The sequence below is a fragment of the Phoenix dactylifera genome, chromosome 17, assembly GCF_051530095.1.
Source record: "Phoenix dactylifera cultivar Ajwa chromosome 17, Ajwa_hap1_PhDact_Kaust_v1.1, whole genome shotgun sequence".
Classification (NCBI taxonomy): Eukaryota; Viridiplantae; Streptophyta; class Magnoliopsida; order Arecales; family Arecaceae; genus Phoenix; species Phoenix dactylifera.
In genome coordinates, this window is record NC_143206.1 from 17,706,726 (window position 1) to 17,732,709 (window position 25,984).

Below are 25,984 nucleotides of genomic sequence, written 5' to 3' on the forward strand. Positions count from 1 at the left end.
TGAGGCAACCCAATCCACAGCTTGGTTCGCCTCTCCAAAGACGTGTCTAACCTGGACAACACGGCACTCCCGCAACAATCACCGTGTAAAATCTATATCAGATGTTAAGAGAATTTGAGTATTAAATTCACCTCTAATATCTTATATCTCACACACTTTTTTTTTCATAACTTAATGTACAGCACACATTTTCGCATGCCTGATTTTAGATGGTATAGTTCATATAAAAAAAATATGTAAGCAAATATAGCATTTCGAGATAACCTTCCCTGTGCGCGCGTTTATGCAGTATTCTGAAAACCTTTGCTTGGACTCGAAATTTCTCGCCAGGTTATCTTCTGTAAGCCTGCAAGGTAACAAGGGGGATAGAGATCAGTGCATATATAGGTGAGATTATAGGAAATAAAACCACAGTCGATCAAGGTTGTAAGCGTGTTCATATGGAGTCTGGCAATTATAACCATTATTGTTAAGGCCACGTAAATAGGTGTTCATAGAACTTTGTTTCACCGTAAAGCAAGTCCTTATTCCTGAAGCTTGCACTTTGGTGTGGGTATTCACCATCGTAGTTGACATAAACATACTTCCTCCTTTATCAAGGACACCTCTCTCGTTCATTCTTTTACTCCTTGGGAGAGAGATAAATAGGTGTCTAAATCAAATTAGGATCGCATAATATACATTCTCTTTGGTCATAATTTTTTTTCCTTTTTGCTGCAACTCATGATTTATATATATCTGATATAAATATATCTAAAAAATGTCTAAATACAGCAAATTTAAAAATGATATAGACAACTTTCTTTCTTCAACTTACAGTGTTCCATAATAGTTAGCCGTAAATGTGGTCATCCAATCTATAGTTTGATCGGTATTTCTATATACATGTTTAATTTGAATGAGGATATTTTCGCTCACTATAAATATTCTGAAGCAACTAATTATTTTTCTTTATATTAAAAAAAACCAACTTTGTTGCTAGTTTTCTTTCATGAAAATGCTGGGATGACAAAAGCTTTTCAAAGTTGATGCTAGCGCGCATCCTGTGGACGAGGATCCCCTTTTAGCGGCGGAGGACATGAACGCTCGAATTCCACACATCCTGCCGGAAAAAAAAAACAAAAAACCAAGAAGAGGGCGTACTTCCGACGACGACGACAACGGCGGCGACCCAGGTTTTGCCTCGATCCGAAAGACCCGAACCGCCATGAACGACCCCTCCTCCTTTTATAATAACACCAACACCACCAGCGAAGAACAGGTTAAGACAATCCCAGTCCCGGTGGAGATCGTGAGCGAACAGGAGATGGCCTTTATCGAAGCCGCCCTCGCCTCCACCCGTCCCCTTCTCTCCTCTACTCCCTCCTCTTCCTCTTTGTCTTCCTCTCCCGCTCGTCTTGCCCTCGTCTCCGCGCTGCCTTCCATCCTCTCCCCTCTCCGGAGACCCACGGGCTCCCTCCACTCCACCGCCTGCTTCCGCCCCCTGCCGGCGCCCCCCGACATCGAGGATTCCGCGGGATCGTCCCGTCCCAAGTCGCTCCTCCACCAGTTTCGCTCCAGGAGGGGCCTCACCGTCACCGACATCACCGCCACGGTACGTTCCCTCCTCTGAAGCCCCCAAAGGAAAAATTTTTGAAACCTTATCACTCTTCTAATTTGAATTAGGCTTCATGTTCTCTTCTTTTCCTTGGAAGAAGAAATATGTGACCTGAGTGAAGGAATATGGACATCGCTACCTCCTCTAATTGGTGTTTAGAATCTCCAATTTGCTACATTTTTAGCATTTGAATCTTTGCTCATCCATTTAGATGTAGATCAGGCTACACCTTTCTATTGTGCACTCGCTCTTTAGAATTAGAAGGGTAATGTTTCCCATACCGTTTAAAGCTTTGCGCGCGATGTCCATGATCTAATTTGGCGGTTTTTGATGAGTACTAGGAATGGTGTGAAAAGCAAATGGAATTTGTCCTACTGCACGGGAAGCCGAGAAGAACTGAAGCTATGAAAGCAGGCTCTGACCGCCATACCCAACTTGAAAAAGAGGTGAGAAAATAAAGACCAAATAGAATTATAAAACTAGTTTGAGCATGAGACCAGTATGCGGAGCATAAGAAATTGAATACATTGTACAGTGTCTGTTCAAGTGCTTGCTAGAAATATGCACTCTCTGTACCTCCTTTATGTTGGTACACATTGTTTATTCCTGATGCTTGATGCTTTTTATGCTAACTATTCTACCTATACCTTCATATGTCATAGTGATGGATCTAACTTGTCAAGTGCTGTTTCTGTGCCCTACTGTATGATTGGTGTCGGTTTTTTTTTTGATTCAAATAATCAAAAACTCTGATTCCTTTTTCTCTCCTCCCCTCTTTCTTTTCCTTATTATATTTCTTCCCTTTAAACTTGTGGGTTATGTTGGAAAACATGACTGACACGTTAAGTTGGAGAGCAGGTTGGAGAAAAGGTAGAAGTTCAGATCAAGTCTGTTGAAGACTCATGGGCGGTGAAGTTCATGAATTTTATTGTTGGAGCAAACCAGTTAATGTTTGAAGGTTTAACTCGTGAGCTTCCAGTGTGAGTCTATTTCCTTTTCTTCATAAGTAACTTAACAGTAGACTTTGGATGCATCTGATGCGGCCTATCTCAGGATATGGTTAATTGCGTCAGATGTTTTCTTCCGTTTTATGTTTCTGCTCTTAGTTTTTTGATAGCTGTTACTGCACTGATACTTGATTAATCTATTCTTTTTTTGCTGAGTAAACACAATTTAGAATATGTATTTTGATTTTGGTTATACAGCTGTATCACTATCTCATGAGTTGAATCTTTCTCCCCTCATATACTTATTGTCCAAAAATGTCGATTCATTTTTTTCTTAAATGGAAATGATTTATGCTTTCTACCACTATTTCTGTCTTGCCGCATATTCATAATAATTGCCACTCTATTTATGCTTTCTGATTCCATTTAATCCTAATGGATCTCCAGTGCTTCATAGAACCATGTATTGTGCAGTGTGTCAGGAAATATTTAGGATGTTTTATACATATTTGAATGAACTGAATGTGGTGCAATGGCTTTATAGCTTTTACTAATGAGACTTGAAGAAAGGCTACTGAAGGTAATGATATAGCATGTTACCGTACAGATAACTTTCTGGACATATATTGGGTAAATGTGCACAAAAGGAGCTCAACCAAGATTGGATGTTAGGTGGTTGCGTTCTAAAAGCAGGACAGGGACAGTCAACCAGTCAATTGAGACTTATGATTATCATCTACGGAAAGAATGTAGATCGAGAACCAATGTGGTAATAATAATGTGATTATGTTTGATAAAGGCAAAAGTTGGTGCCATGGCTTGGAAATGCATGAATTTAAGAAGGGTGTGTTCCTTAGCAAGTCTCACGATGACTATTTTTTTCCAAACTTTTGTGGTATATCATAATCTTATTATGCTGTGTGGATTCACTATATTTTAGCATCATTGAGAGACTTTTGAAATTTTAACATAATTGAGAGACTTCAGAGTGAAAATGTTTCATCATTACCCACTTACACGATATGAGCATTACCTTCTCATCTTCGTAATACTTCCTATGTTGTTTATCAACTTAAAAGCATTCTTGATGAATGACATTAATATTTTTGTCAGTATAGGAGTTGTCGAGGGTGTATGGATGATTGGAGTGGTTGATGAAATCCGAATGCCCGTAAATGAAGCTACTCTAAACCCCATTTTGGTAGACACAAAAACACGCTATAAAGCTACACTTCCTTCAGAAGCACAAAAGAGAAATGCAAGGTATGCTCCTTTTCCATTTCTCCTTGTCACTGTTATCTGTTTGGAAAGTGTTATTATTTATCTTTTGTGCAATTTCTAATCAATGTTATTAAGGGCATGCTAAATTTTTATGTTCTCCTGAACACAAGATTTCTACCAATGTATAAACCCTTGATAGTTAGGTAGTCAAGGCATTACCAGGTACCACTTAAAAGATTTCAACAGATGAATCTCTTGCTTGGTCTTATTCTGTTTTCAGGTTATTCATTTGGATCGTGTGTAGTGCGAACAATAAGGTTCTGTTGCACATAGCTAAGGATCAAGGTGAAACATGACCGAGGTTCTTATGAGGGTTTATAGGGTTATAGAATTTCAATTAAGAAGAGCCTTACGTGGCCTAAGCTCATTGTCAACCCTGTTTTTTTTCATACTGATGCGAGGCCTACAGAGAAAGGCCAATATGAGATTCAAAATCGTATCACCTTACGTCTTCTCTGGTGCCTTTTGGACTCTTGCATTGTAGGGAACAAAGAAATGTCCTGCAAGCATCTTATCCTAGATCATGAACGTTGTTGCATTATGTTGTTCAAAAAACCTAGTATTTTTTAGATATGGCTCTCAGTCTGTCACTTCTGGTGTTTGACATCCTCTTTGAACTTAATAAGTCATGTTTATTTTTGTGATTTTTCTAGATTCGGCTTTTTACATCATTGTTCTTGTATTTTTTTGAATCTATCCACTAATTTTATTTTTGTTAGTCAAGCAAAGAAAAGGAAAATGAATATCAGTTGCTTAATGGTTTAAGAATAGGCCAAGAGTTCTAATTTTGCTTGCATTCATGCTGTAAACTTTTGTTGAGCTTATATTCTTGTTTACTTACCATGGTTGTTAATCAGTTAACTTGTCATGTTTTAAATTTGTAAATTTGGCACAACTTTCCATTTAATTTTTCAGCCCTTTTTGTCACTAGAAATTCATATTTATACCATTTTGTAATTTCAAAGAAATATCATATGATGTCCCTGTTTCTGACATATGCCTTCATTTAGAGCCTGCTAGCAAACTCGCAAATATGTGGTTTAGTGATGTTTGAGCCAGCAATTGGATAGTTTGGAAAGGTAATCCTTTCCCTTTTGTAGGACTAGTTATTATGTCAAGTAAAGCTGCTTTTTATTTGCTTACCTAAAATGGTGCCAATAAATAGAACAGCTTTAGTGTTAAGGATCTCCATACAACATTATTTTGTTCAGGATTTCTGTGCAACACTATTTCATTATTGAATCATTTATGTTTAATATTTTTTTAGTGAAATGACATGTCAATTTGCTTGTAGAAGCAGCATGCGGATCTAGTCTTTATAGGGATATTTTGTTTATGCTTGCAGGCTTCAGTTGATGTGCTATAAGTATCTATGGGACAATTTGGTTGCCGATACATTTCCTACTGATCATTTCTTCAACCATTTTAACTTGAATCCCCTATACACATTATCTGGGGAAGTTAAAGAGTACATTGCTTCATTAGGCTTTCATGCAAAGGTAACATATTTCTTTCTATATACCTAATTTTGGGTTCCTTTTTACGTGAGTACTGATTTGAATGAACAAACATTTTTTTATATAAATTTCTTGGCTGTCTTTGTGTGCGCATAGTCAATACTGCGCATGCATTAGGCTAATTCGAATATGCATTTTGCTCATTAATATTAATCAGTGATTGGCTATATACTTCATAAAGTATGGGATGCTTGTGAAACGTGGGTTTTAATTCCTCAGAAGCTGTCCTTTTATATCCTGTCGTGTGACCTGAAGCAATAAGCAGAATTTTGCACATGCATACAATGGAATGAAGAATGCTTAGCCTATTCAAGTAAATAAACACCTTGCCAGCAAAGAAAGAAAAGAAAAGAAAAGAGAAAGTCTTCTGTGAATGTTTTTCTGCAAAATTCTCATCCACAGTCTTCTTTGCATCTGTTAAACTTGAATGTAAACGAACTCTGTTGTAAACATTCTATATTCTGGATGTGCAGACACTTGAAGATGTGTTTACATATTTTCGAGACGCCTGTTGTTTGCTCTCTCCATCTCAGGGGCAGCTCCTCTTGAGGTAATTATGACTTCATAAATTCAGAAGTAATTTCATGCTGCAAATTTTTGAAAGCATATACCAAGTGTTTATGTTCGATTACACGGTGACAAATTTCACATCTCGCTTCCCCCCCTTGATCCAGATATGAATTGCAGTCAGATCATTCGTTGCTTGAGGAATATCATTTTTCTTATGATGCACTGTGGTTTAAGATTCAGGTCCAAGAGTGCCTCAAGTTCTGGTTGGGAGAGCGAGATGCTAATTATGTCTCGCAGGATGAGAGGTGGAAATGTCAGTTCTGTGCATTCACTGCCAAGTGTCCTCTGACAGCTACATCTAATAAAAGAGCAGAATAAAAAGGAAAGCTGGCTTCCCGGCTTCGGAACTCTCTTTACTCTCTTTGTACGGAATTTAAATATGTAACCGTGTATACCTCTGTTCTGGCTCTCTGCTATTAAAAGGAAGCAAGCTTGAAGCATGGCTGCTGTTAAATCTGTAGAACCGCTATCAACTAGCAGCTGTTCTGAAGTAGAGAAAGTTCAAGCCCTTCTGGTTGCAGGTTGGTGCAAAGTGACATTACCGGCAAGAGACTAAATAACAAAGATTGGTCCTCACAGGGCTATAAGAAAATTGGGCTGCATTCATTTCCAATCCAAGGATTAATTATTGTATCAGGGTACCATGGCTTTCTTGCATTCTCTGATTGAAAGGTGGATCTGCGGGTTGCTTAAGCAATGGGCTTTGTCAAATTTGATGAGTCAAAAGTGCAATCAATGTTGAGACCACCCTAACAGATGTTGGATTTTTTGTTATTATTTTTATTCAATGTCATTCTTTACAAGAAAAGAAAACGTACGGTAAAATTCTTGACTATCTTTTCTGGGAAATAAAATTCTTGACTATCTTATACCTGGTACTCTTACTGCAGGGAAATGCAACTAAAATTTCTGTGTTCTCGATTCTCATATTCAGCAATTCTGCATGAAGTTGTATTTTGTAAACCCACTTGTCTGTATTGTTCTGATGAATCATAAAGTTAGTAGGAAGGGTGAATTTGCTCTGACAACATTGATCTTTAACATTTTCTTCAAACATTATATTAGTACCAGACTTTTGGATTGCGCTATCATTGACCTTCGGCTTTTGGGCTTATGCAACTATTTGTCACCTCGATCCATGAATCAACATGAGATATCAAGTCAATATCGCTAATTTCCAATAATGAAGGTCCAAGGTTCAGACTCAAAAAGCATATACAATAGCACCATCGAAATTGGTTTACATTAAGCTGCCTGGCATGTCCTTGTCATATACCTTTGGCAAATTTTCACATATTATTTAAAGATATCATAAAGATCAAGTGCATGTTTAGGCACTTTAATCTGAATAACCGAAAAAAACCAAAAGGTGGGGGGGTATCGACTGGTGCAATGGAGATGAAATATTTACAGGGATAAGGTTTTGTAATTTTATGTCATCTAGAAATTGCACTTTAGGCAAAGCATTAATGACTTGATGTCAGGGAGCTCATTGCTCTAGTACCGATGAATCATGTTCTTATCATGCAGTTCGCTGCTCTGTTGTATAACATGCTTTCTCCAATTCCGAACCTTCTCTGCTTTATTGAAACAAAACACCTTTGCTCGGATTTCTGGATCACCCTACTCCCTACATCATCCATCATATCCATAGAGGTTCTGCATCAGTTTCATTTTCACCTTCTGAACAAGTATTGTATTCAAAAGAGAGGCGAGCTTTGCAAATCATCATGTAATCTCCCCCCAAACAAATGAAGAATCTTTCCGACGACAACACGAGCAGAAAGAAGCTGGAGCTAATGAGAATAAGGAAGACGGAAATATATTATTCTCGTTCCAAAGAGTCCATCAGTTATCTCTTTTGCCGATAAACAAAAGTTTCACAACTAGTTTGGAGCTCGTTCGAGGAATAAGCAAGCCATGCTCTATCTTAGTTCTCGGAGTCCTAATATCAATTCATCCGGACAGAAACTTGGAGTTAAGGAAAACCCAGAAGTACAGGAGAAATCTTGCTACAGAGACCAACCACGTCTTCGTGCATCTGATCTTCATTTAGGCTACTGGGCCGCCGTCACTACAATATAATAATAACTCGCAGCTTAAATTCCTGCCAGTCTGAGACTTCAAACAGACCTAATCATCATAATGCCAGAGCATTTGACATGGTTTGAATGCCCTTAGATCATTACAGATATCTATGGTAGCTTCACTGCAGCTACCAAACATAGTGTTGATAAACCAGTCTCCTACAGTCAACACCCAATAGCATTTATCTTACAATCAACACCCAATAGCAGGAAAGGTCGGGTCGCAGGATCCAGCACCCTATGGTAGAACTTAAACCAAATTCCTGTTTATCCCCAGACAGCAATTAATACAGAGGGAATGAAACAAAAGGCAGGAAAAAAAAATCATACAACAAAGCAATCCCTATAAGCTATCGTGTTGTCCATAAACAATTCAATAAAAATAAATCACATTAGGAAAATGAATTGGCTGTAATAATAAGGTCCTCCATTGAGGCTTTTCTCATCTCTCTGACTTCTTTAAGTTTGACCAGGTTAACTGGTTTCACCATCGCCAGTATTGTTGTCTGAATGGATTTCTATATCCTTAATGGATGCAATGTCCACCTTGGGAGGGCCTGAATGCCGCCTCACCCTTGCTGGAGATGTCACACTATTCTTGTCTCCCACTGGAAAAGACAACCTCTTCTTCACAGAGCCTGCAGACCCTTTATCTGAAGTCTCAATTTTACCATTCAATGGACTCTGAAAGCGGGACTTAGCCCTTGCTGATTCTGTGGGCACCATGTAGCTAGGAATGGCTGGAGAGCTTGCTAGGCTCTCATCGTCCCTAATGGATGACCCTCCTAAGCTGTGCCTCCTGGGGCGCTCCGACTGTATGCTGGTTACACTCCTCAAGTCATCCTCCGACAGGCCCCAGCCAGTTTTTGGGCTTGCTGATTTTATCTTTCCCGCAACCAGCGATGCCCTCGAGTTAGGTGTCGATGGAAACTGGCGGCTGGCAGGGCGGCTTAATTTCTCAGTGGTGTGTGAGGGCCTATCTAGATTACTGCCACGCCGAGCACAAGCTTTCATTATCTCCCCTCCACCAACACTGTGACTGGTGCTCTTTACAGAGCCACGATCAATGCTGAGCTCTCTATCTGTCATGCTCCGACTCTCCCATGGCCTTGATGCCATCCAGCGCTCCAACCAGCTCCAACCCCAGTGTGGGTTGTTGGGATCCATAAACATTGGGTTCCCTGACCTCGAAGAGTTTTTCCACTGTTGGACGATTGAAGAGTTTAAAACACTTTTGAATACCATGCATGCTCATTTGATAAAAAGAACAGAATCAAAGACTGGCTCAGTTCGAGTAATAAGTTGATGCTCTTGCATGGAGAAATTGGACTAGTATTAGATCATGTGATAGTGAAACGTGCTGAATACCTGATGAGAAAATGCATAAGCCAATGCTCTCTCTCTTCGTATTGCAGCCTCTTGCTTGCTCAGAAGACTTGCTTCAATTTGCTGCTTGGATTGCATACTGTCGTCCCACTCCTCCTCCGTCTGCTATCAAAACAAAGATCAGTGGGCTGAAGATGGCTACCCTGCTTAACCATAAGCGCAATAAAGCACAAAAGACAAAACAGACCCTGATGGACCAACAATTAAATACTTGATTGCTTTACCAATGACAGAACTGCACATAATGAGGCAAATGCCACCTATTCAAGAATGAACCAGAAACCACAGCATAGTTTCCAGTAGTTGTGGTTAAACTGAAATGGAATCAAATCCCGTCGATATAAATCTTGATTGCAGTCATGTTAGTTCTTCAGTTTCAGAAACAAATATGCACCTATCCTGTTTCCCTGGACACAAATTGCTAACACTCCCAATGCTCAGATGGCACAACACACAACAGTTTTAGTTTTCAACGAGTTATATTTTAAATATTGTTAATGAAAAGCTATGCATGGAATAGGGTGTACAATTAAATCCAGAGGGTATCAGTTTCAATTGTAATACATAATCTATGTGCACTGTCTAGATGTGCCTCTTCCTGTTATTTGTTTGTATAGATAAAATCAAATGCATCAAATATATCCCTGCCTGCATGTGATTTGAAATAACGTCATTTCATACAAATATAGATGCATGAAATAGATGTCAATTTTTGCATACATCAATATCCACATCAGATTTATACGATGAAGGAATGCATCCATCGACACCTCCTTACATACGCTCATACACGAACAGGTGCATGCGTGCTCCATTACATCCATCACATGTGCATGCCTGTATCTGTTAGCATACATATGCAGGACTGAATCTAGAACTAGACACTTGTTGCACTAATGCATATACATACCTACAAAGGGGGCATCCATGCATGCACAAAGATATAAAACACTCAGGTGCAATGCAGATGCAAAATTCATCCAAGTCATGCTTGCATGCATATATTACATCCACGCACTCTCATGAATTACCCTGTTCATCCATGCATGCTTGCGTGCACTCAAACACATACAGTACAAGCATGCTTGCCTTAATTAACTAACATTCGAATAAAGGCACATGTAAAGCTGTTGACCAATATGCTTGCAGAGAATGTGAACGTCCCATCTACACAGCATATTTATAGATATTTATTGAAACCTTCCATATTTTTTTTATGCAACTTGACATCACATGGTGAGGCAGCCTGGTTCCAAGAAGATTGTTAAAATAAATGATCATAAAAGAACTTCAGATCTTTCAGATCAAATGGCATTCCCCCCTCCACTTGTAAAGTCCCTGCCTGATGCTTCCGGTACTTCCTACGAAACATTATAATTTAAGGGCTTGCCTGCGTTGTTTAACACAAATTTCCCATTCTCTAGAAAAATACCGGTAAAAAATCTAAGTAAAAAGAAAAGGCAATGCTTTTAGTTCTGGAAACATAAAATAAAAGTGAGAAAGGGTGTTAAGACACAAAGTGCATAATGATGTTACGGTACAGGCAACTGGAACCATAAAATACAGAAAGTCAACAAATTTTCATTTTTAGGCAGGATAGCTGCAACTTTTAGAATTCCAATTTCAGTTGAAAAGAAATCAGAAAGCAAGTAAAGTTACTGCAATGTACATTATTTCAACTTCTTATGCTGGTAAATTAAAACAATGGTTTAAATTGCAAATAAGGATTTAGAGAGATGAACTATCATGGATAGGGTCAATCTTGTTGCTCACAATAAGCTTGCAAAGTTATCTTACTCAGAAAGTTGTATTTATAAAAGCATATTCTCTATTTTTCCTGCAAATCCATATGTGTGCCTATACGTTCTGATATCAAGCAATGTGCTACAAGACATTATTCATTTTACTAGAGTCTCATTTATGGTAATTTGTTAAACATTACTCTCACTTAAATTTTATTCCAAACCCTAGTATGTTATAATGACAAAAAACACAAATGGGCACGACAACAATAAACTGGAGCATGATCTGGGTTTCTGCTTGTTTGTGTCAAGAAAGAGGGAAAAGTAGAAATACAGACCAAATTTAAATGTAATAAATAAAATGCTAGGTAGATGTATGTACCCTCAAATTCCCAAGCTCTATCTCACGTTTAAGCAGCAGCTGCCGCTGAAGGGCCTGGTTTTCCTCTTGCATCCTGATTCTCCTAGAACAGATTTGTGACTGAACTCTTGCCAGTGTCTGCATGCAACGTAATGTAGTTGTGGCTTGACGCTTGACAGAATTTTCATGAATCAGGGACTTCAACCTAACCAGTCCTCTCAGGGCTCGCAGTGCTCTTCTTGCCTGATATAATGTTGCAACAATTAAAAATTTTGCAAGCATATATGAGATTCAAATACTCAATATTCTATGAAGAAGTAAACTGTCAACAATAAATTTAACAAAAACATAGGGTCCAATATGTGCCTAGTAGATTTCATGTTGGTATTAAATATACTGTTTAATTGTAAAAAAAAAGAGATAACTATCAATTATACTACCACGAATGAACCTGAATTTTAAGCCATGATAAGTGTTTTGAAATTTGGTTTCATACAGCTTGTGTTGGAAGTAAACAAATTCCATCTTTTTTCTATGAATATGTCCTAGTCCAAGTAACTTTAACTGGACATAGGTGGAAATGTGGAATTGGGAGCACATGTAATGCACTTTTAAGGAAGTTTTATTATTTTCTATAAATGAATTTAACAGCAATGTTGCTCAAAGTTATTGATCTAGAAAGTGACAAAATAATGAAACAAAAAAATATTAAGCAAAAACTGAATATCCTTTTTAACAACAAGCAAGTCTGGCACTTGACTCCATCTTACTATACTGTGTTCACCAAGTTATCAACAACCAAAGCTTGCCATAAATTCATAGAATACAATAACTCTCCTATAAAACAGCAAACTGTTTGACTAGCAATCTTCTGCCACAAAAACTGATTTAACTAAAAATTGAAGTTTCCAGAAACTTGTATAAAAGAAAGGTCTTCTTTATTATCTTCTGCAACCACTGAGAAAAACCACATTGAAAGGTTTCATATTAAAAAGTCCATTCCTCAGATATGATACTAGACGATGTCTAAGGTTAAAATTGTACATTTTCAACCATCATAATAGCAGTAGGCCTTCCTTTTCTAATCTTTAAATGGAAAAGGGAAAAAGAGAAGTTGAAGGCAAGATAAATTCTCAAACCCCTATGCTGGTTTAGAGAGATAATATCCTCTAAAGTTACCACAATCATAGTTTTAACATGCATTGCTCTTTAATCATAATCACAGTTTAATATCACAAATTGATGCCTTTATCTGCAAGAATGCGAAGCGAGAAATAAAAAAGAAGCTATCCGAAACAATAAGACGGTTTGAGCATTTGGGTTCATATACCAGGTACCCTCGGAAGGCAGTCTGAATCTTGATTGCCGCAACTTCTTCCCTGGATTTTCCTGAGAACCTCGTCGCTGTTGTAAGGCGAACAACCTCTGCAGCAGCCTCCGCTGAGGCGACAGTGGCCCGCGCCCCAGAGTGGGCATGATTATTCTGCTCGTTCTCGGCCTCAGCTAATTTAACCTCCTCGTTCAGAGGCAGAGATGGAGGAGGAGGAGGAGGAGCTGGGACTGGATCAGCATTCCCATATCCCGATTTCTTCTTCGATTTCTGAGAATTTGGCAGAAAAGATGATATGTTGATCAGAGCCACTTAGAAATCACAAATTGGGGAAGCATAGGAATGGGAGAAAGATCCAAAACCTCGCTCTTCTTTTCCCTTGATTCGGGGCTGAAAACCTTCTTGATAGTACCAAACCACTTTGCCTTCCTCCCCATTCCTTCTTTCGTTCCCTTCTCTTTATGTCATCACTCTGCTCCGATCATGTAATCAACGAAACATCAAGTAAATAAGACCATAAATGCTACATCATCGAATCAAATTAAAAGCTTAAAAAAAAAGGGGATCTCCCGAGAGTCGAAAAACGCCAGATCTCGAGTTTAAAATCGAATCTTGATCCACCGAGTCAGCGGGACCAAGAGTACCATAAAGATTCGATCTTTTTTTTTTTTTTGGTGAAAAAGATTCGATCTTTTTCGCAAAGCAAGAACAACTACACTGAAATCACGGAAAAAAGAGATCTTTTACCAAAAAAGAAAAGACATAAAAAGCTTCCATTGTCCCCAACAAGAAAAGGAAAACGAGATCAACAACCGACAGGAATTAAAAAAATAATAATAACAAGAAATCAGTCCATCAACCGTTTGGAATTCCAATAACCCATTACCTGAGCTGACAATACCAGTGAACTAAATGAAATCCCAGCATCACCGGAGACATTTCTCTCCCCCCCCCCCCCCCCCCCCCCTAAAAAAAAAAAAAAAACCCCTTCCCTCTACTCACCACAACGACGAACAAGACGAAAGAAACAAACGAAATGATTTGGACAGACAGGGAAAGGAGCAAACCCGAAGAATCTCTCTTTTACTCTCTGTGAAGCGACGAGATCTGAAATAAAAACCGGATCTTTGGGGGCGAGAGAGAGAGAGAGAGAGAGCGCGCGCGCGGCGGGCGCTGCTAAATCTCGCAGGCCCCACCCCCGTAACGGGCGGAGGGGCGGAAGGAAGTCGTGGAGCCCACAGCTGAGGAAAGGGTTTCTTGACACCGAAACGTAGCTGTCAACTTTATAACTGGATCGGCCTTTTACTCCAACCACCATTGGGGAGATTGTACGAAATATCTATGGATCGGGCAACCTGTCGTCGCCCGGCTTGTAAATTAAGTCAGACCGCGAGCAAAGTGCGGTACCTCGCGGTGATCGCAATGATCGCCACTAAAACCCCGTGAGCTAATTTATTTCCGGGCTTGGTCCACTGACTGGTCATTTTATTAATCAATTTTATAAGATTCAATCTATAATATATTTAGTCTAAGTTTTCAAATCCAACTTTTTATAGATCTTGCTGAGAATTTTTCAAAATAATTTAAATAATTATAGCTAAAATAAATTATATGAAATAATGACTCAATTTCACCTAAATTATTTTGACCTACAACTGATCTAGGATCAAAAAATTAAATCCATACCCAACCCTTAATCCAAACATATTCTAGAAATAGGATTGGCTTGGATAGTTTTTGCCACCCCTATTTGTGAGCTAGTGGTGATGCTGTTTGCAATCACTTTAGAAATCAATGATGATGCTTAAAAAAAATCTTTGCTGCTAAAATATTTGTTAATTAATTATTTTTTATTCTTTCTTATTGTGTCCTGTTTACTTATGCATGGGATCACTTTTTTCTGGGGAGTTGCTGGATGATTTTAAAGGATAATATCGGAGGTAGGCGTGAAATTGACCTAGAAGCTTTCATGCCATCATTCAAAGCAATTCTTTTTAAAAGATTAATAAGTAATTTTCTTTTCAGTGCAGAATCTTAACAAAATCTCATTTTGTTGGATAGATGTTAATGGATAAAATTGAAATTGGCTAGCCCTCCTCGGTGGAACATATCCTATCTTAATCTTCTGGTTACTGATTACTCAAATTATTGCACAATACAAAATTTTTGTTTTGAGATTCTTTTTTGATTGTACTTAAATTTGGAAATTTACCATGCTCTGCAATTTGAGATTAGCATATTGCATTATTTACAAAACCTCTCTATATATAATTGTCTCATAATATTTAATTTACTATGTTAAATATGCTTCTCAAGTACTTATAATCTTTTGATCTTTCTAAAATCTTGCCTCCCAATTTTGGCTTGTGTTAGTTTTAATTAAAAAAAAGAGTTACTATAGTCAGTGATGGCTGTTAGCCTATCTCTATCATATCACGTATCACCGACACATACAACATTTTTTTTAGCATAGACAAATACGATTCACATATTAATAATGATTGATATGGTAACATTATGATTTTTATAGTGTCGTAGGTAATATTACCCGACAATGTTTGAAATAATCCAATTATTTGACATTTCAGCAACTCAAGACTTTTTAAGTTTTATTATCTTTTTTTTTACAATATTTACTATTGTTGTCAACTATAATTATTACATAACTAGGATAGATTAACGGAATTATGCAAGTCAATGATCGTCTTAGTAGACTTATTCATAAATCTTTTATTTTTTAGAAGAAATTATTAGGTGGATCAGATTCATCTACATTATAAAAAAAAAAAAAAAAAGCAAAGAAGAAAAAAATAAAGTAAGTTCATCCTAGATCAACCATGGGTTTAGTAGCTATGGCTCTGTACTTGTATTATTTAAGGCAATGATGAGGAGAGGGTGCGTTAGGTGGGAGTCACGACAAGAATGCGGCTGGTGGCATCACCCAAGCTGTCTTCCCATATGATCCCCATCATTTGCGGACTCTTTTGCATATCTCTACTCTCTCTCTCTCTTTTTTTTTTTTTTTTTTTTTTTTTTTTTTTTTTTTTTTTAACAAGCCCACCTCTATGTAACAGCTTCTACTGGGCCCTCGCCCCATCAGAAGAGTGTTCGATGTGGGCAGAAATGTTTGCTGCTCTTCTTTGCATGCGTGACAAGAGCTCCATAGCTGATCTATGAAGGCTGCGGGTCAAGTTTGAATTCTCTAGCTTGGGAGACTGAAATTGCCATGGGCGCACCTTAGGATTCAATAACCCTCGGCGAACCATCTTATTTTCTACTGTAAAACTTCTTTTTTTGACTTCAGAACTGAATCTATGGCTTCTTTCAAGTGCAATTGCAGATGGTGAGAGTGAGAAAAAGGGAGTGGCAACCATCAAGCTCCCATCAGCCTCAATAAAAGCTACTTTACGAAACTATATACACGATATGTCAAGTGTCAACCTACTAAAGAGTAAGTCTTGGTATAATGATAAGGTTGTTCTAATATAACTTAATTATCATGAATATGAGACATGAAAATAATCTTTTCATAAATAGTAAAATAGCTGTTTATATTTGATCCTTGTTTAGGTCCCGCAATAGCCCCCCCTTTTTTTTTTGTCGGCGGTCTATTTATCTTAACATCATAAGGCGAGAATTAAATACTTTGCTCCAACGAGAAGGCTAGATATTGTTTAACAATTTATTCACGGTCTAGCATTGCTTTTAAACAACCTTTAAAGTAGGGGTTTGGGTTGGATCTTTTGCACGAAAGAATGATGGATCATCTTTCGTGGCATCAACCGTTGGATCATTCCTCGCAGAGATCTCAAGCACTCCAAACTCTCTTTTTTTTATCTGCCTGCATAGATCTCGTAGCCAACACTAGGCAACACTTGTTCTTTCCCCATTTCTTGCTCGGCTCTGATGTCAATGAAATGGGATTTCCCAATTTCTTTCTATACCCATTCTTTCCTCAAAAAAAAAAAAGACAAAAAAAATAAAAATATTATATGCCATGCAAGGGAGATGTAGTTTAGCTAGCTAGTGAAAGACAGAAGATTTCTGCCAAAAACATGGTGCTGCAAAAGCCATTTATCATTTATTGGATGCATCCGTACTCGTCAGGTACGATCTATCCATTTTAGCGGATTAAAAAAAAAAAAAAAAACCACTTTCAGGGCAAGTCACTTTGGCCTACTCCTGGACAAGTCATTACCCAACCCAACCCTTTCTATTTCTGCCTGTCAAGATCAATCTCCCATAAGATTTCATACACTGAACTAGCTGGCCAGCCCCAAACTCCGGCCTCCAAATGCTAGCCTTTATGCCTTATTTGAGTTGGGTCCCTTGGAAGCGCCTGCACTCTGCTACAGCCTTAGTAGAAAATTTGGGAGCCAGTGGTGAGCGACAATTCCCTTGTCTTTCCTCATCGTCTTTTTATTTTTATCGGGTACCTTTCCACATTGTTGTTAAGTATAGCTTTATTGCCACTTCACAGGAGCCCAGCAACTAACTCCATTATAGAAAGCAGCAATAAGAGTGAAAGAATGCGAATAATAAATAATATTGCATGGGAGATGACGGATTCCCCCACCAAAAGGAACAGAAAAATTAGAGATTTAACAGCAGACTCTTCGCCTATAATACAACCCCTCTTTGGATTCTCTTTCTCTCTGTTTCTACCTCCTGTTTTGGTTCTGGCGGAACAGGAGAGGGATGACTCTTGGTATGTGGAGGTGCCACAGCATGATCTTGGAGCTCTCAGGAGGAATACATTTCAGCTTGCTCTCGTCCTCTACAATCACCTCTTGGACAAACTTGAAGGAGTCCTGAAAAATATATAAGCGGTCAGCATTTTGTAAGAAAAATTAGTGGTGGGTGGGAAAAGCTTCTTAGTCGATTAAGGTACAAGCTAGTCCTAATCAAGGGTCTCTTTTGTTGGTGCTCGGCCACATGGTGGGAGCCAATGGGGTGATGTTGATTGCAGAAAAGAATGATTGAATTAGGTCATGGGTCCCTTGGGCTATGAATTAGCTGGAGTGATATGGACTAAATTGGTTGGATTATATTAAAAAAAAAAATAACCTTTTTTTTATGGCAAGTAAAAGATCAACTTCTTGGACTTGAGATATTGCTTTCAGAGGCACTGTTGGAATGCATTTTTCTCTGTGTCGGTCAAGTATGGACAACGGAATGTGGAACAATTAGTCAGTTAGAATAGAAGGTACCTGAAGTATGAAGGAGATTCAAGTAGACTGATTCAACATTCAAGTAATTACAACCAGGAGATTAAGTAACTTTCAACTAATTACTTAAGCAATCTTTTAGATAGACTGATGCAATCATTTAAATTTGAATGCGTTCTATGATTTGTATAGGAGGTGTTTTGAATTCTAATTTTGAATCACAGAGACTTTTCTTAGACATGGGATTTACCCAGCTTTTGTCCTCTCTCTTCTTGCACTCTTTTATTACATTAATGAAAGGTAAGGTGGTCTCCCTCCCTTTTCATCAAAGCAAAAAAAAAAAAAAATTCAGTGACAAACCACCGACTCAACAACCCACCACTTTCTCAGCTTCTATTTTATATAAAAACTCTCATTTCTTTTCTTTGTAGCATGACTTTTGTTCAGTTAAATCATCTCAAAGCCACAAAGCTCTTTCATTCTCCAATTCTGATCGCTCTCATATTCTTTTTTAATAAATCATTACTGTAATATTTTTACACTTTTATAACAAATTGGAGAAATTTCTTCTTCAATAAAAGAAACAGATAACCACTTTCTACGACAGAGCAGGTAAGCCTCCGTGTTCTTCAGGTCACTTTTATTATTGTACTTCTTAAACTAACTGAGCCAAGATTACTAAAGTTCATAATTAGGATGCAGATAGTTAAGTGTGGCCAAAGAAATGAAGCTTTTTACTTCGCTATCAATTACTAATTATACAACAACAAGCATTAGTGGCTAACCTGTGATGTGTCGGGTACGGAGGTTGGACGACCCCATCGCTCGGGATCCCACAGTATTGAACTATTGAATGCAAAGCCTGAGATGTTAATCCTCGCTGCTTTTGAGGCTATCCCAACACTGTTCGGATCAGTAGTAGTCCCATCATTTGTAGTGCCATAGCTCGAGTCCTCCATGGGCGGCCCCACAACCTTTGATGACCTACAAGAAGGTCCTTCCACCATTACCCTCTTCCTGTTTGCCGACACCATCGCCACTGGCCATGTCCCGAAAACCCTGCATTTGTTTCCATCAAAGTATACATCACATCAATTATCCGGTCGCATCATTATTTTAGAGAGTTAATAACAAAGCAAACGTATCAGTCTCAGGCTTTAGAATAATACTTTGGAATCCAAGTAGCAGACAAGCTTGCAGATTAGCAGAGCATGTACAGCGAGCAATGCCAATATGTGAGGTCCAAGTCATTTAAGTTTCTACCGTTAGAATAAGAGTTTGAATGATCTCCCGATTATTTCGCTGACGGAAGGGGAATGTACAGCTTCTTCCCTTAGATTATATGAGAAGTATTAAGAAGCAAGTGGGACAGCATAAGAAAGAAACAAGAAAAGTTGGTGGGAGGTTGGCAGGAAGGGCTTGGGCGTATGAAGCCTGTCAAAGAAAAAAAGTAATTTCTTCAAACAAAGACGCGTTGGAAGGCGACTTCTTCACGTGGTGGTGTTGGCTGGTAATGGAGTTGTATCAAAAGGTCAGCTCTTATAACGAAAGGACCTTTTCTACTGTTTGGGCTCTCTTGGCTTGGTTACCCAAACTTCTTTTGGAGCATGCGCCCGCAGCACAAATGAGAAGACTTTACGAACCAAGGATGGGAATAGAAGCAAGAGACGGAGAGAAGGAAGCATCAAAGAAGCAAGAGACATGGTGGTCAAGAATGGGTTCTGTTCCAAGTTTCAGTATATAATTCTCTTGTCTATATAAATAAAGCCTTTCTCTCTCTTCTTCTTTTCTTTTATTTTTTTAATTACAGAGAGATGAAAGTAAAGCGTTTTTTGGTTTAACAAAATATAGTATTTACATTAACCTTCCTTCTGATTCAGTTCATTAGAATAAATGACTAGAATCCCAAGCAACCTCTAATTCAGTTGTTAGAGATGCAGAACTTTTTTTTGATACTAAGAGAGGCAAAAGCTACCCAAGACTTTATTAAAATAATTGGTAATTATAGAAAAGATGAGTTATATGAAGTAGAGAGTCTATTAGATCAGAATTGCTGGTGTCTGTTATAACCAAATAAATCCATACGAAAGCGAAGAGATGCAGAACTTATGAGGAGGAAACAGGGAAAAAGATGTGAGAATGAACGCATATCGTTCTTCTAAATTCCAGATTAAAGATGACTTTCAAATTCATGATAAACAATAAAATGGTTGATGCTCTGCAGTGCCAAATTGAATATGATCTGCATAAAAAATTCTTCATTTCTAAAATAGTCCATAATTTAGAAAGAAAAAGCCCCTACGCTGATGCAAAGGTGTGCCTCATGATTAATAGGCGAAGTAAATTATGAGATGTCAGACTTTAATTAGTTGTTCATAAAGAAAGTCCAATTGAAGTAAAGAAGGGGCAAAAGAGAAGAAGCAGAATTTGGCCATACTCGATCCCTCTGATCTGCTCAAAAAGTTGGAGGTCGTAGACATTGGAGATTCCGGCGAAGTGCACAATTCCGGTGAGTCGATGGTGCTCGATGTGACTCAACGCCACATTCCTCTGGTGATGATCCTCTGCCTCGGGGTCGGTGAAATTCTCCTCGAAAGTCAAATGCCTGTACATGATTCCGGTCTTCCGCAGCATCTCGGCGGTCTTGGGAGCATCGCCGTGAGCCTCCACGACGATCCAGAGGAGCGGCGGAGGGACCAACCTCAAGGTCTGAGCCAACCTCGTCAGGAAAGCCTCTCGGAACCGGTCGTTGGACCGAGTCGTGGTGATGACGATGAGAAGTTTTCGACGAGTTGACTCCGGGTCAACGCCTCCTTCCTTGGGATCTGCCTCGGTAAGGTCTTTGGTGGCGGTCTGGTTTTCCGTCGAGATCTCGGCCATGAGGCTTCGGTTGAGGCCCGCAGGCTCGACTGGCTTCTCCGAGCCCTTGACGGGGTCGGCCGAGATGCCCAAGTTCTTTATGTGTTGGTAGGAGACGAGCTCGCCGGAGAAAAGGGAGGCGGTGCTCGGGGGGGCGAAGCCGGTGAAGAAGCCCATCACGAAGCAGAGGGAGAAGTGGAGCAGGGCCTTCTTCCATACCTGGATCCTCTTCTTGGATCGATCGAAGTTGCCCATTTTTTTTTCTGAGAAGAAGAAACCAACACACCCACACACACACACACACACACACAAAAAAAAAACAACGGAGAGTGGGGAAAAAATAATAGAAGGAAGAGAAGAGAAGAGAAGAGAGAGAGAGAGAGAGAGAGAGCAGTGGAGGTGGGAGAGGGCAAAGGGTAGAGATTTTATACTTGGCCGAGTTGGAAGGAAGGTGAAATCGGATTGTTAAAAGAAGGCGGGAGCCAACGGCTCGGTTTGGTATATACCAATCATTAGGTGAGAGGATGCCTTTGCTTTAAGGTGGCTAGGCACTTCAACTTTTTTTTTACCAATCACCAAGTCATCTCTTGAAGTTATTATTAAGGCAAGCAGAGAGGGGAACAGCCTTTCTTTTTTTGTTTGGGATTGGAACCCACCACCTAGAATACACTGTACCGCTGAATTAAGCAAGCTCCGGTTCACTTGTGGTTGGCAAGGTCAATTTCTATGAGCACCATATTCATGGGACCCACTGATATGTGTTTGTGAGGAAAAATATTTCATAAATGGTATGCCTTCATACGAGTTGACAAGTCCCCACCACCTAGCCACTTGAGCAACTAATGCATGCTTTTTTTTCCCCACTAAATAGGTTAAGGTGCACATAGTTTTGATAAACTCCAAATTCTTGTTCGGTGCATCATTTACCCCCAAGTTCAATGGATCAGTTCTCAGATTAGAAACGTAAGAAATCGAGTTGGTTGTGCGCTCAAAAAATTTTTTTTTAGTCTAGTAAGTAGATATCAGATGGGCGAGTGTAGCATCGAGATTTACATTAATATTTACTTCTAGCCAATGCAAATCACATGCTAGTAGGCGTACATCTCAAAGCAAGATAAGCATAATTTGCAACCAACATAGGCACACCTCATTTATCCTATTTAAGGTTGGCTTTATTAAGTTCGCGTAAGTTCCATTCTAAGCTAGAATCAAAATTTTTAGCTTTTTTTTTATAGGTATGCAAATCTACCACTTGCATCCAAATGTAAGCCATATAAACTGGGCAGATCGAGCATAAGTTTGCTTAATTGGAGATCAAAACAAGGATTGATGCCACTCATCATTGAACCACCGACACTTCTCAAAGGACGAGAAAATATCAACCTAGTAAGTTTCTGGTGGGAAACTTAAGCTATAATAGTAATTGCAATGCTCTGCATTGTCAGAGTATTATTACAATTGGGTCAAGTCAAACAAGGATATGTTTAACAGCAACCTGATTCGATTTCATGTTTAGATTTTAATTTTAGACCTTAATCCAATCTGGCCTAGTCGGGTTGTGCTGAAATCAAGTATAACTCAAATCCAACCCAAATAGATATTAAAGCAGATCCAATTTTTGACCCTAATGTATGATTTGGTGGGCCACTCGGGTTGCCACCAATGTAATTACTCATGCCAATTCCCATATATTTCTGCTTTCTAAGTTTCTTTTCTTTACATTAACAATAGAATTCCAACACAAACCCACAAACTTCTCTAACCCAGAGACTTTAGCTAATGTACTTATATTCCTCTAATGCTATAATTACTTACCCCACCAAAATTATTTAGGTAAAATATATTTGTGTATGTCTCACATTACAGGACAAGTAGGTCAATTTAGCTTAATATGTTTTGCACCTTTGAATGAAAAAATCAATGCTGTGTATACTGGATAGCTTGACATCAGATTTAATGTTAGATCCTACTGTGCTACCAGAATCATATCATCTTTACCTAAATGTTAGCTAACGAGACAACTCCTTAATGGTTTGTGAAAATTGTAATTATGGGCACCTTGTCCTTGAGTCAGAGCATATTTAGAGCAGGGACCTTCGTGGGACATTGCGAATCAAAGAAAGGAAAGATATTTGAAATTAGACTATGAAATCACAATAAGGTGCTGATCAATGTCTGCATTGAAAGTTGAAATTATCACGAGCCGCTACATGTACAACTTCGCAATAAGCTTGTGGGAAAACTTGCTCTCTGATGAAGAACAACTCTTTCACTCCTTTCTTGTACACAAGTACAACTTCGCCATAACCTCCCCTCACCAAAATTTCCAAGAGATACATAGGTCTATTGATTGATAATCTTGAAATTGAACGAATTATTCGTAGAGGTTGCTCCCAAGGATAAGATTGAGCTAAGGTCTAAGATCAAAAATACGGCACATAAGAGATATCATGGTTGAGAGGGAACATAGATGGCGTAGGGTCGACTAAATGTTCGAAGGATTAAATAGTAGAGAATTTATTGACAAAACACCATACAAGTATACAACCAAATCCTGCCTTCCGGGCATCCAAATTTTAATATGATAGCAAGCAACTATTCCATGTAGGCCTATATGGCCAGACCTTGCTATCGGCATTGAGTAAGCGGATATTTTGGATTTTTAAGGATCCAACAGTAGTGTCCTGCCGAAGGCTCCAATGAATGGGACCATGCTGCCACCTGAAAGATTGAGGCTCAAGAATGCAAAGAAGATGGGGACATGCATGATTTCCAGTGGATGTTTATATACCATGATGTAGCTTTAGATTTTGAGGTATCACATAGATATACACCTCATTTAGCGTGCGTAGGATGCTATCGGATTGGGTCATATTAACTCAGGACTAGGTTAAGCTATGGTTTACCGGCCTATTTGCATTTCTAATTCTGAAAGTAATTTATTAGGATAATTTTGCAACTGCAATTTTAGATATCACAATCAATACTGTAGAGCTGTTCGATTGATATTTTATGATTTACATGTATAAAACAAAGTTCGCATCCGTCCAAACTTGCCCTGGCTAGAGAATTCGATTTGGACTTCCTCTAGTTAAAAATTATTTATTTAGTTTCTAAAGAAGAAAATGAAATTCGGAATAGATTATTTTATGTTGTAGTATAAGGGAGCATCCAGATCAGGCCGGCCCTCAGCTCGTCAACTGTTACCATGATCGCCAATTTCCGCTTCCAGAGGCGATAAAAAGGGTCAAAAGCCACGATAACGGTTACTTTTTCTCAATCCAGTCTCCAGAGTCCAAAATTTGCACCTGCTCGTCCAGGTAGCTCCAAGCAACTGCCTCTCTGCGTACATTTCTTCCGTGCGAGCCAGCTAATGCTAGCCAAAAAAACACATGGCTTTTGTAAGTTGACATATTTAGCACATATTCAAATGTTCAAGCACGCTGCGGCATGTACCTTTTTAGAAAAGAAGGAAATATGGATAAGCTGGCAAATGGCAAAGAGTCCCGGAAAAAAACAAAAATTGATTAGTACTAATCTTGGGGCCCTTGAATGGCTTTTTTTTTTTTTTTTAATTGGAATCATTAAGCTAATCTAGAATGAATACAACTATAGGAATTAAAAAATAAAATATTAAAAAATTTGGTAAAAACATCCGATAAAATAATTCATAGAGTAAATTCAGTGTGATTAGCTATGTAAGTCGCTGTCCAATCTAAAACGTTATTTGCCTCTCTATAAACGTTACCTTCATTTTCTAACAATCTATGTTGAAGTGGATGAGAACCAATATTAGAAGAGGCTGACCTAGATAACCATCTAATAGTCGTCAAAGAATTTCCTTCAAGGATAATGTGAGTTACATTTACAATTCTTATAGCATATGACATGCCTTCTCATGTGGCACTAAGTTTTATTGTAGAGACTGTAGTATCAATCAATTAACTCCACTAGCCGCAACTAAAGCTCCACTTATCCTTTTTATAACAGAGCCAGCTCTACCCCAATTATTTCTATTCAGAACACTAACATCAAAATTACTCTTGAGGAAATTCTTAGGATGTTCAAGTAACAAGTGCACAAACAGATTTATCTTGAAGATTGGCCCATGCAGAATTGGGAGGTGGGCTTGACTTGGATGATCCAGATATAATTCCATGGACACTGGATTCGGCTTGGATGTCCATTGAATGTTATTTTAGAGCTATTACTCTCGGATCGTTGTAATAAATTTGGGTTAGGCCAAGCAACTGTAAGTCACTCTAGATGACCATGCATGGACATACTTAAACTTCAAAACATGGTTTTTTCAATTTTTAATAAAATTATTTTTAGAAAATTCTAGAGTTGAGATTGTTCTAGGTGTTTCATTATGAGGCAGAACATGAACTTAGTTATTTAGTAGGGCTGCTTTGCGACGAACATAATAAGTTTTTTTTTTTTTTTTTTGTGTGTACCGGCATCTCACTATATCAGCCGTGAGTATGTCCAGAATAATTACAAAACAAAACATGCTCTACTGCCACCGGCACTCACTCCAAACTCTTCCAGTCCGCCGTACTGGTCGCCTCCTGAAAGACATACGTAGCTCGAAAGGAGTCCGGCTCTCCTACAAGATAGCAGATATTATAGACAAGAGGATGCAAATCTAGTCGGATATGTCCGCTTCGAATTCAGCGAACTACTGTAGTCGGGTCCCCCTCACATAGTCCGATTTTACAAATCAGTTCATATCCGAGCGTCAATAGTGAATCGCCAGGCGTCTTCTGGAGTTTTCGCTCCAGAAAGCGAGGTGCAAAAGTTTTAGCACCGCAGCCACCGTCCATCTAATAAATCGCATCAAGGCACCCAGGGACTAATCCATTTATGTTAGCTTCTATAACGTTCCATAAGCTAAACAGGAGATCGCGGGATCCTACCGTCTTCTCCCTTTTTTTTTCTTTTTTTTTCCCTCAATAAATAAGATAAATTAAATCAAACAAGTATAAGTATATTATCAAAAACAGCAAATAAAATATCTAATAATAGAACACAAAGAATCCCATCTTCTCTCTATTCAGTCCCCATCGAAATCTTCGCATCATACATCCAAATTCTTTTCTCTACCATCTCTCTAGTTTCATGCACCACACCTATCAA

General features: G+C 38.6%; 3 protein-coding genes across 5 annotated transcripts; 1 reads left to right on the top strand and 2 right to left on the bottom strand.

Annotated features, from left to right (window-relative positions):
• Window positions 1–1,024: 1,024 nt before the first annotated feature.
• On the top strand, window positions 1,025–6,783 carry LOC103706657 (exonuclease V, chloroplastic). 2 transcript variants are annotated; one of them, XM_008790838.6, is made up of 7 exons: window positions 1,025–1,594; window positions 1,939–2,043; window positions 2,456–2,577; window positions 3,658–3,807; window positions 5,171–5,324; window positions 5,816–5,892; window positions 6,017–6,783. In XM_008790838.6, exons 1-7 carry the CDS (start codon window positions 1,079–1,081, stop codon window positions 6,228–6,230), a joined length of 1,338 nt encoding a protein of 445 aa, XP_008789060.3. In that variant the 5' UTR covers window positions 1,025–1,078; the 3' UTR covers window positions 6,231–6,783. The 2 variants fall into 2 exon arrangements, with proteins under 2 accessions (XP_008789060.3, XP_017698165.3); XM_017842676.5 differs by having other exon boundaries at window positions 6,093–6,341.
• Window positions 6,784–8,203: 1,420 nt separating this feature from the next.
• Window positions 8,204–14,077, bottom strand: LOC103706656 (protein IQ-DOMAIN 2). Of its 2 annotated transcripts, none has more exons than XM_008790836.5 (6): window positions 13,705–14,077; window positions 13,181–13,290; window positions 12,819–13,088; window positions 11,510–11,731; window positions 9,368–9,487; window positions 8,204–9,202 (listed from the first exon to the last, which is right to left on the bottom strand). In XM_008790836.5, the coding sequence occupies exons 2-6, from the start codon at window positions 13,253–13,255 to the stop codon at window positions 8,474–8,476; spliced, it is 1,416 nt and encodes a 471-aa protein (XP_008789058.4). In that variant the 5' UTR covers window positions 13,256–13,290; window positions 13,705–14,077; the 3' UTR covers window positions 8,204–8,473. The 2 variants fall into 2 exon arrangements, with proteins under 2 accessions (XP_008789058.4, XP_026660301.4); XM_026804500.4 differs by having other exon boundaries at window positions 13,886–14,035.
• A 3,263-nt stretch (window positions 14,078–17,340) lies between these two features.
• LOC103706655 (beta-1,4-xylosyltransferase IRX9-like) lies at window positions 17,341–21,282 on the bottom strand. Its single transcript, XM_008790833.6, has 3 exons — window positions 20,424–21,282; window positions 18,772–19,045; window positions 17,341–17,629 (listed from the first exon to the last, which is right to left on the bottom strand). The coding sequence occupies exons 1-3, from the start codon at window positions 21,098–21,100 to the stop codon at window positions 17,480–17,482; spliced, it is 1,101 nt and encodes a 366-aa protein (XP_008789055.4). The 5' UTR covers window positions 21,101–21,282; the 3' UTR covers window positions 17,341–17,479.
• Window positions 21,283–25,984: the final 4,702 nt, after the last annotated feature.

Excerpts from the sequence above, each read along its gene's own strand:
- LOC103706657 (XM_008790838.6), top strand. The coding sequence starts at position 1,079 with ATGAACGCTCGAATTCCACACATCCTGCCGGAAAAAAAAAACAAAAAA. Across the intron at positions 5,325-5,815 it reads CATTAGGCTTTCATGCAAAG|ACACTTGAAGATGTGTTTAC; the intron begins GTAACATATTTC and ends CTGGATGTGCAG. Across the intron at positions 5,893-6,016 it reads CAGGGGCAGCTCCTCTTGAG|ATATGAATTGCAGTCAGATC; the intron begins GTAATTATGACT and ends CCCTTGATCCAG.
- LOC103706656 (XM_008790836.5), bottom strand. The coding sequence starts at position 13,255 with ATGGGGAGGAAGGCAAAGTGGTTTGGTACTATCAAGAAGGTTTTCAGC. Across the intron at positions 13,089-13,180 it reads CAAGGGAAAAGAAGAGCGAG|AAATCGAAGAAGAAATCGGG; the intron begins GTTTTGGATCTT and ends CCAAATTCTCAG. Across the intron at positions 11,732-12,818 it reads CTGCCTTCCGAGGGTACCTG|GCAAGAAGAGCACTGCGAGC; the intron begins GTATATGAACCC and ends ACATTATATCAG.
- LOC103706655 (XM_008790833.6), bottom strand. The coding sequence starts at position 21,100 with ATGGGCAACTTCGATCGATCCAAGAAGAGGATCCAGGTATGGAAGAAG. Across the intron at positions 19,046-20,423 it reads GAGCAGATCAGAGGGATCGA|GGTTTTCGGGACATGGCCAG; the intron begins GTATGGCCAAAT and ends AAACAAATGCAG. Across the intron at positions 17,630-18,771 it reads CCGTACCCGACACATCACAG|GACTCCTTCAAGTTTGTCCA; the intron begins GTTAGCCACTAA and ends TATATTTTTCAG.